At 39.0% G+C, this 9,640-nt stretch overlaps 1 protein-coding gene across 1 annotated transcript in view; it reads left to right on the top strand.

Annotated features, from left to right (window-relative positions):
* The window catches only part of LOC110596395 (putative zinc finger protein 487), a 10,973-nt gene extending 7,182 nt beyond the window's left edge, over nt 1–3,791 (top strand). Inside the window, 2 exon segments of the mRNA XM_021716678.1 lie at nt 2,789–2,946; nt 3,645–3,791. Coding sequence (XP_021572353.1) covers nt 2,789–2,946; nt 3,645–3,791 — 305 coding nt within the window.
* The last annotated feature ends 5,849 nt before the right edge of the window (nt 3,792–9,640 follow it).

Raw genomic sequence — 9,640 nt, forward strand, 5'->3', positions numbered from 1 at the left:
CAAAAAAAAAAAAAAAAAAAGAAAGGAATATTTGTTATAGAGTAATGCTGTACAAAGTGATACAGTTAATATCACTACTTTTTAACTGGAAAGGTTTAGTCAGAAGGATCACCTGAGCCCAGCAAGTCGTGGCTGTGGTGGTTGTGAGTGTGCTACTGCATTCCAACATGGGCGACAGAGTGAGACTGACTAAAAAAAAAAAAAAAATACCTTATTTAATATATATTGATATGTTAACATTGAATTCATGGCCAACAGCACTACAACTCATGCCTAAATAAAGCTTATTATTATTTTTTTTTTGAGTTGGAGTCTCACTCTGTTGTCCAGACTGGAGTGCAGTGGCCGCTCCCGGCCACCGCAGCCTCGATCCTTCCGCCTCAGCCTTCCAGGTAGCCGGAATTATAGGCGTGTGCTACCACGCCCAGCTAATTTTTTGATTTATTGTAGAGATGAGGTCTCGCTGCCCAGGTGGGTCTCGAACCCGCGGGCTCAGGCAATCCACTCACCTCAGCCTCCCAAAGAGCTGGGATTACAGGCTGAGCCACCGAGCCCAGCGATAAAGCTTATTTAACACATGTTTTCTCCACATGGCATGTCACAGCCTTCTTGTGCCTAAGAACACTAGAGAAAGTACTTCAAACCTATACTAGGGGACTATTTTAAATAGTGAAATTACCAACAAAAACCATTAAACTGAAAAGTATGGCACTAAGTATATCAGGAAAAGAGCAGTTTTTTACAGTGTGAGAACTGAAACAAGAAAGTAGTGCATTGACTTTTTTGACTTCATCTGGGAATATGTGTGTCAGTGAGTAAAATTTTTTGATGCTTTTTGTATGTCCTTGAATGACCATGAGAGTGTCAAGAGTCTTGATTTTGGATTTATAAATAAATTTTATTTTACTTAATTTTTTTCAGTTATATTAACTTTAATAAGCATGAATAGTCTCAAAAATCTTTCTTTGTCAGATGGTTGCAAAACTTTTGGTCTTTGGGCTTGTACATGAAGTTTTACTCTATCAATAATATGATTTTCCTGCTGTACAGCATTCTGAAGTTTTCCTTCTGAAGAAAACTGAATACAACCCATACCTCTGTGAAAGCCAGTCTCTTTGTCAAAGGGTACGATGCACTTTTATATATGGCCATAGTGTGCAAAGTGTTCTCTCAGCTCACCCGATGCCATGGTCCAAGGAATTTTTCTAACAAAAGCAACACTTGCAGTGCCACAGCCCCTTTCACTGCCAAGGCCACCATCTTTAGACTTACAAATAAATTTTAATGAGTAGATATGTTTTCAGATATAGAATCCATAAATAATGAGGATTATATTCTACAATTATAAGATTATTTATAATCCTACAAAGATCTTAAGACTAGATTGAAAACTATGATAAAAATATTTTTACAATTTCTTTTTATTTTTATTTAGAGGTGAAGTCTTGCTGCGTTGCCCAGGCTGGTCTTGAACTTCTGGACTCAGGCAATCCTCCTGCCTCAGCTTCCCAAAGTGCTGGGATTACAGGCTTGAGTCACTGTGCCTGGCCTGAAAACTATGATCTTTAAAGTTCACATCGGAAAAAGCAGTCAGAAATCCTGAAATAAATAAGTAAATGCTGAAATATATAATTGATAATTATATGTATATCTTATATATTAATATATAAGGGAAAAGTAAAGAACTAGGGTTTGTGAGGGAGAAGATTGTTTATGAAATAAGAAAATTAACAGAAATAGGGAAATTTTATGGCTATGACAGATTTATTAATAAGCAACTGTTATCCAAGAAAATGAAGACAAAAGAGCAGAATAAAATGATGTACCTGATCTTCCTTTTTTCATAACCTACATGTATGCTTTTTTGGGACATTGACTTTACATGTGAATCAGAGCTAGAATGAGAATTATTGTTTGGTCAATAGGATTTTTTTTGAACGTGCATAATTGTTGCTCTCTGACATTATTATTTGGGATTGGTGAGCAAAACAGAAAATAATTAGTGAGAAACTAGAAGCATATGTATTAGTGAGGATTCTGTGGCAGGCAGTGAGTGCCTAGATACTTATTTGCCTTTCTAAATTTAATTTTTCCTTTGATATTGCCCCTCAAAACTATTGTCTACTAATTTTTCTTTCAGTGCCACCTACTGTTTATTGCTTTTGTGTGTGTGTCAGAGTCTCACTCTGTCGCCCAGTCTGGAGTACAGTGGCATGATCACAGCAGCCTTAACCTCCTGGGCTTAGGTTATCCTTCCATCACAGCCTCCCAAGTAGCTGGGTTTACAGGCATGTGCCACACATGTGGCTACATTTTTTATTTTTTTGTAGATACAAAGTCCCACTATGTTGCTGAGGCCAGTCTCAAACTCCTGGCTCAAGCAATCCTCCTGCCTTGACCTCCCAAAGTTCTGCGATTACAGACATGAACCATTGTTCCTGACCTTCATTGCTTTTTGTGTTTCCTGCCTCATGCCTCAAACATTCATCTCAAAGTATTGTGTTTTATATTTTGTGTTTATTTCATTTTCTCTATTCAGTTTTGAAGGTCACATTTCTAAAGTGCTTAGTTACTGTGTTTTTATTTCTAGATTCATCTCCTGTTTTCCACTATACAGTTTATTTGTTTTGTCCAATCCTATGGGAGTGAGATGTGTACCCTTGGGATTACTTCAGACCAGAAGACTGGGCCATGCTAGTGCATTTTTATATTGTCTCCTTTCCACGTGAAGTGCATTAACATTTATAAGATATTTTAATTATAAATGGTAAATTATTCTCATTTCTAGAATTCTGGAAAGTTGATGTAATGGGGAAGGGGCAGGAAAGCCAAGACCAGCATTTGTGGAAAGTTGGTTTTGTCAACAACAAAACACTGACTGAGGAGAGAAATGATGTATTAGGAAAAACATTTAATGTGGACACAAACCCTGTTCCAATGAGAAAAGTATCTGTTAAATATTAATATGTAATGAATTTGAATTTTTTTCTTTTCTTTTCTTTTTTTTTGAGTTGGAGTCTCACTCTGTCACCCAGGCTGAAGTGCAGTGGCACACTCATGGCCACCCCAGTATTGACCTGCTGTGCTCTAGTGATCCTTCTGCCTCAGCCTTCCAAGCAACTGGAACTACCACACCTGGCTAATTTTTTTTTTTTTGAGTAGAAATCTCACTCTGTAACCCAGGCTGGAGGGCAGTGGCATGCTCATGGCCACTGCAGTCTCAACCTTCTGGGCTCAGGCGATCCTTCCACCTCAGCCTTCCATGTAGCTGGAACTACAGGCACATACCACCATGCTGGCTAATTTTTTGATTTATTGTAGAGATGAGGTCTCACCAAGTTGCCCAGGCTGGTCTCAAGCCAGTGGGCTTAGGCAATCCTCTCATCTCAGCCTCCCAATTTACTGGGATTATAGGCATGAGCCATCATGCCTGGCCTAATTTTTAAATTTATTGTAGAAACAAGGTCTTGCTAAATTGTCTGGTCTGGTCTCGAACCCACAGGCTCAGGCAATCCACTCACCTCATCCTCCCAAAGTGCTGGGATTACAGGCTGAGCCACTGAGCCCGGCCTGAATTGTATTTCAGGATTGTTAGTAATAGAAGTTCTGTTGTAAGGAAGCTTGATAATTTCAGTGTACATTAGAAATTGTTTATCTGCACAAAGCATGAGAATCTTTATGCCAGAGATAAACCTTTTGACTATGATAGAAATGGGAAAGTCATTCATCAGAATTAGGACCTATTTCAGCATCAGGCTATTCAAACTCCAAAGCAGTTTTTTTTTTTTTAGTTGGAGTCTCACTCTGTCACCCAGACTGGAGCGCAGTGGCCGCTCCCGGCCATCGCAGCCTCGACCTGCTGGGCTCTGGCAATCCTTCTGCCTCAGCCTTCCAAGTAGCTGGAACTACAGGCAAGCGCTACTACGCCCGGCTAGTTTTTGATTTATTGTAGAGATGAGGTCTCGCCAGGTTGCCCAGGTGGGTCTCGAATCTGTGGGCTCAGGCAATCCACTCACCTCAGCCTCCCAAAGCGCTGGGATTACAGGCTGAGCCACCGAGCCCGGCTCCAAATCAATTTTTTGAACATCATGAATATGAGAGTTTTCAGGAGGAGACAGCCTTTATTACTTATAAGAGAGCATGCTCATGGAGAAGCTCTGTGAATATAATGAACAAGTGAAAGCTGTTTTTGATGATTCAGACCTCCTTGTTCATCAGAGAACTTTCACTAGGGAGAATCACTATGAATTTAATGACTGTGGGAAGAGGTCTGTTGGGGAGAAGTCTCTAAATGAGCACCACAGAGTTATCCTGGGGAAGAAAACTTATGAATTGGGGAATAATTTTGGCAAGAAGTCACTCCCCACTTGTACTAAAAGGGTTCACAAAGGAGAAACAAGGTTTGAATGTAATATGTAGGTGGGAAAATCTTCAAGAAACAAAATTTCTCTCAAAAACAAACACACATGGTAAAAAAAAAAACAAACCTTCAAAAAGTCTTTATGAGAGTTCTTTTTGGCATATGTCAGTTATTCCTAAACATTAGCAAGCATGACTAGGAGAAAAACTCTATGAATGTAATAAGTGTGGGAAAGCCCTCAACCACAGGTCACCTCTCATAATACATAACAGGATACACAGAAGGGAGAAACCTTATGAATGTACTAAATGTGGAAAAACCTTTACAAATAGGTCTGGCCTTAGAATTCATCAGAGGATACATACAGGGCAGAAGCCCTATGAATGTATTGACTTTAGGAAAGCCTTCAGATATAAGTCAGGTCTAAGAGTACATCAGAGGTGAGAACCCCTATCAACGTAATGAATGAGAGAGAAAAAATCTGTGAGAAGTCAAATCTCCATGTACATCAGAGAACTCACACAGGGGAGAAACCCTATGAGTAAGGAATATGGGAAAACCTTTGTTTATAATTCATTCCTCATGGTACATCAAAGGATACACACAGGTGTGTGACCCTATGAATGTAATGAATGTGGGAAAACAGTCTCCCAAAAGCCAAACTTTGCTTACCATCAGAGAACTCATACTGGAGAAAAACCATGTGAATGTAATGAATGTGGGAAATCTTTCTCAGTGAAGTCAAAATTTATTGTGCATCAGAGAACTTACAAAGGAGAAAAGCCCTATGAATGTGATGCGTGTGGGAAAACCTTCTTTCAGAAGTCATCACTCATAGTACATCAGAGAACACACATAGGGGAGAAAACATATGAATGTAATGAGTGTGGGAAAACTTTCTCCCAGAAGTCATCCCCTATTGTACATCAGAAAATATACAAAAGGGAGAAACACTATACATGTATTCAATGTGGCAAAACATTTTATCAGAAATCAGATCCTACTAAGCATCAAAGAAATCACACAGGAGATAAACTTCATACATTTAACAAATGTGGCAAAATTTTTTAACCACCAGTCATCCCTCACAGTACATCAGGGAACCCACACTGGAGAGAAACCCTATGAATGCAAATAATTTGAGAAGTTCTTTTACCAGAAGTTTTCTCTCACAGTACATTAGAACACACACAGAAGAAAGAAATTCTATGAATCTACAAATGTGGGAAAACCTATCAGAATTCACTAATCTAAGAAACTATTGAGAGAAGAAATCACTGTCAGCATCCTGAAAGTCCAGACACCTTTTCTTACTTGATTTACTCAGTTTACATTAGAAATAGTGAAAGAGAGAAACTTAATAAATATGAGAAATATTTTGCCCAGAAATAAAAGTGCCATCTTAATGATCAGTAGATATTTGATATTTGAAACAACTTATGAATATTTGGAATAAATGGTAGCTTTCAAAATGCTTCATTCTTTGTCTTATGTCAAAGGTTTTAGCAGACTGAAAATATCCCAATTTGGGAACTGAGAATAAAACATTTTTTTTAAAAGAAATATTATACAAAAACTCTTGCTTCTGATATGATGCTAAAATTTTATGAAAATATTCATTTATAAGCATATTCATTGTGTACCAGGAATCTGACTTTGGAAAGCACAATTAAATTGAATAATCATAAATATTGTATTAAACAAAAATGCAGAGTCACTGAGTTATGTGATTATGCTTTAAAACAGATACATTGTATGTGTTGATTTTCTTACTGGAACCCATCATCATCTTATGTAAATGTACCCTGAGTTTAATAATTTTTATGTGTTTAAAATTTCCCACACTTAATATTTGTCATTTTCAGCCATAAGAACAAAATATATATTTTAAATAAAATATTTGTGGAGTGTAAATTGATGTACTCAAATCTTTCTTGCTAGTCTCTTGGCATATATGAATAAGTGTTGCCATTATTACTTATCTACCTCCCCAACAAATAATCCATATAGAGTGCTTGTAAGCTCAGATTCAGGTAAATTGAATGATAAACTGTGAAACAGTTAAATAGGAGATTATAAGGGATTTTTGATACAAACTTCTATCTTTTTTTTTTTTTTCTGAGTTGGAATCTCACTCTGTCACCCATACTGGAGTGCAGTGGCCGCTCCTGGCCACTGCAGCCTCGACCTGCTGGGCTCTGGTGATCCTTCCACCTCAGCTTTCCAAGTAGCTGGAACTACGGGTGTGCACTACCATGCCCGGCTCATTTTGATTTATTGTAGAGATGAGATCTCACCAAGTTGCCCAGGTGGGTCACGATTTTTCTATCTTAATATAAACAACTGGAAAACTGGTCAAGATATTATGAAATATCTAGAAAACTGGAAAAATATATGAAACAAGTGTTTTAAGCTATTGGACATTAGAAACTGCACAACTGTGATTCCTGTGGGAAAAGAGGCAAATATGGTTATACCTATGATTGCTTCAGTCTGGAGGAAATTCCTAGACTGTGGTTTAGGTAGGGATAACTCCACTCCTACCCTTACTCAATAAACATAGATATTTAAGACTTCACGAAGCTAAAGGCAGCTGTAATGTGTGGGGTAGCATATTGGAAAGGGAGCTACAAGAGAAAGTTCAGAAATCCAAAAACCAATCTGCACATGTAAAGGGTGATGCTCTTTAAGACTTGGCAAAAAACACCTGCTGCCAAAAGAACAATTATTGGGGGACTGGGGAACAAACACTTCCCAGAGCTCATACAGAGTTGGGAATCATTCAAGTTCCCACCAGCCAAGACCTTTCCTCCTTCAGATCCTAAGATCGCAGTCTCTTCATTTTTTGATATGGTTTTTGAAGACCCTATGGATATATTGGGAGTGGTTAAGAGTTGGTCATGTTTGTGATGCTGTATGCTGTATTAATTTGCTTGGGCTTCCATAACTAAATACCACTGGCTTGTGGTTTAAACAACAGATACTATTTTCTCATAATTCTGGAGAGCAGAGTTCCATGATCAAGGGGGTTGGGGAGAGAGAGAGATTGAGATAGAGAGAGCGAGAGATTGAGAGAGAGAGAGAGAGAGAGAGAGAGAGAGAGAGATTGAGAGAGAGAGGAGAAAATTCATGTTCTTTTTGCATCCAAAATATATACATTCCATCCAACAGCTCCAAAAGTCCTTACCTTGTTTCAACATGAACTATAGGTCTAACATCTGAAATTTCATCTAAATCATGAAAGGGTGACGCTTAACGTACTATTTGTTTTTAGGTGTAATTCCTCTCCAATTATGAACCTGTGAAACCAGGCAAGTTATATGCTTCCAAAATGCAGTGATGGTACTGGCATAGAATAGACATTCATACTCCAAAAGGGAGAAATCTGAAAGGAATGATGGTCCCAGGCAAGTCTAAAACCTAGCAAGACAGAGTCCATTCAATCTAAGTCTTTAGAATAATTCTCTTTGGCTCCATTCCCTGCTTTCCTGGGGTGATGGCCTCTCCTCCAAGGCCACAGATATTAGTCCTACCCCCACAGCTCTGTGGGTTGACCCTGACCTCAAGGATCCAGGCTGTGGCAGCCTGGCCTGTTGCTTAAATGTAGGGAGATGGTAACCCCATGCTTTGAAACCAAGGAGGCAGTCCTGATAATCTTAATCTCTAAGTGGCTTTTGGGTCATTCTTCCCATTTGTTGAAGAATAGCACCTTTCCCAGCCAAATATTTCTTTTATCTCATCCTGCAAAATTTAAGAAGTATGACAGCCTTCCCTTCAACATTCCTTTCAGTTCAAACTGGCAATGTTTCTGCACATGTAATCTCTTAATTCCTTTATTAAGTGGTAGTTCAGCCATCCATCAGTGTTTTCTTCATAACTGAGAAGGTATTTTCCTGCCTACTGCCCAGAGGGCCCAGGAGAGGGTGTTCAGATGATGTGGCTGCACAATTCGCATTCAGCACCTGGAGGTAGTCATCTACTGTCTCAGAGTAATGTTCTATTAAAGAGAAAGATAACCTGGGAGGGACTATGCACTGTGGGGGACCAGCCCCTGCAGAGAGATTTAGGGGGTCCCTGGGAGGTGTGGCAGTGTCGGCGATTATTCTGGAGAGATAAAAAGAAAGAAAGAAAAAGGGGGGAGAAAGAAAGAGACTGGACTCTGTCTGGTGCAGAAGCCGTTTAATGGGACAAACCATAAACCTTTTATCCTAAAGTTTCACAGGCAAAATCACAAGATTTTCACATGAACACAAAGCCAGGTGGATAAGGGGCATCCTCCACCCACCAGGTGTTTCCTCAAGCATGAGGTAGGACAATCCCAACATCATTTCACTGTTCCTTATGCTTGGTTAATGTTCCTCACAAACAATACAACAATTCTAACATCATAATGTTCTAATAATCAATAACTTCTAAAGTTTATGCATACACAACACCTAATGACTAACTTAAATCCTAATACCTTTCTATTCTGTGCTAATTTACCTATACTATAAAAACTCTTTTTTTTTTTGAGTTGGAGTCTCACTCTGTCACCCAGACTGGAGTGCAGTGGCCGCTCCCGGCCACCGCAGCCTCGACCTCCTGGGCTCCGGCGATCCTTCCGCCTCAGCCTTCCCAGTAGCCGGAATTACAGGCACGCGCTACCACGCCCGGCTAATTTTTTGATTTATTGTAGAGATGAGGTCTCGCCTGCCCAGGCAGATCTCGAACCCGTGGTCTCAGGCAGTCCACTCACCTCAGTCTCCCAAAGGTGCAGGATTACAGGCTGAGCCACCAAGCCCAGCATAAAAACTCTTAATTATAGCTCAAACCAGTTCCTAAAGAATGTGGCCCAGTCCAAAGATCACGCTGGGCTATTTCTAGGAACAATTGATTGCAATCTCTTAACAAATGGCTATTCTAAAATCCTATATATCTATTTTAACTTCTATTAAAGTTTCTAATTCCTAATCCTAATATTTAAAGCTGATCATCAGCAATAAAGCTGCTAAAATAAACCCAAATACAAACTGTAATTGTACTAAAACCAAAACTGCAATTAGTAGAAAATGGGAACAATGAAATTTCTAAAGTTAGCTGTATTCTTATAAAGCCTCAAAATATCATGTTTGATCATGCTTGAACTAACATAATTCCCTGACATAGCCTGACCTATTCTACAATACTTTCTATGGATAAAATAAATTCAATTTCTATATTAAGTAGAAATAACCTACACTAATTGCAGCTAAAAAACCGGTTTAAAAGAATGCAGCCCAGCCCAAAGTGGACACTGGA

The sequence above is a fragment of the Carlito syrichta genome, unplaced genomic scaffold, assembly GCF_000164805.1.
Source record: "Carlito syrichta isolate Samal-C Ts95f unplaced genomic scaffold, Tarsius_syrichta-2.0.1 Scaffold308870, whole genome shotgun sequence".
In the NCBI taxonomy this organism is placed as follows: domain Eukaryota; kingdom Metazoa; phylum Chordata; class Mammalia; order Primates; family Tarsiidae; genus Carlito; species Carlito syrichta.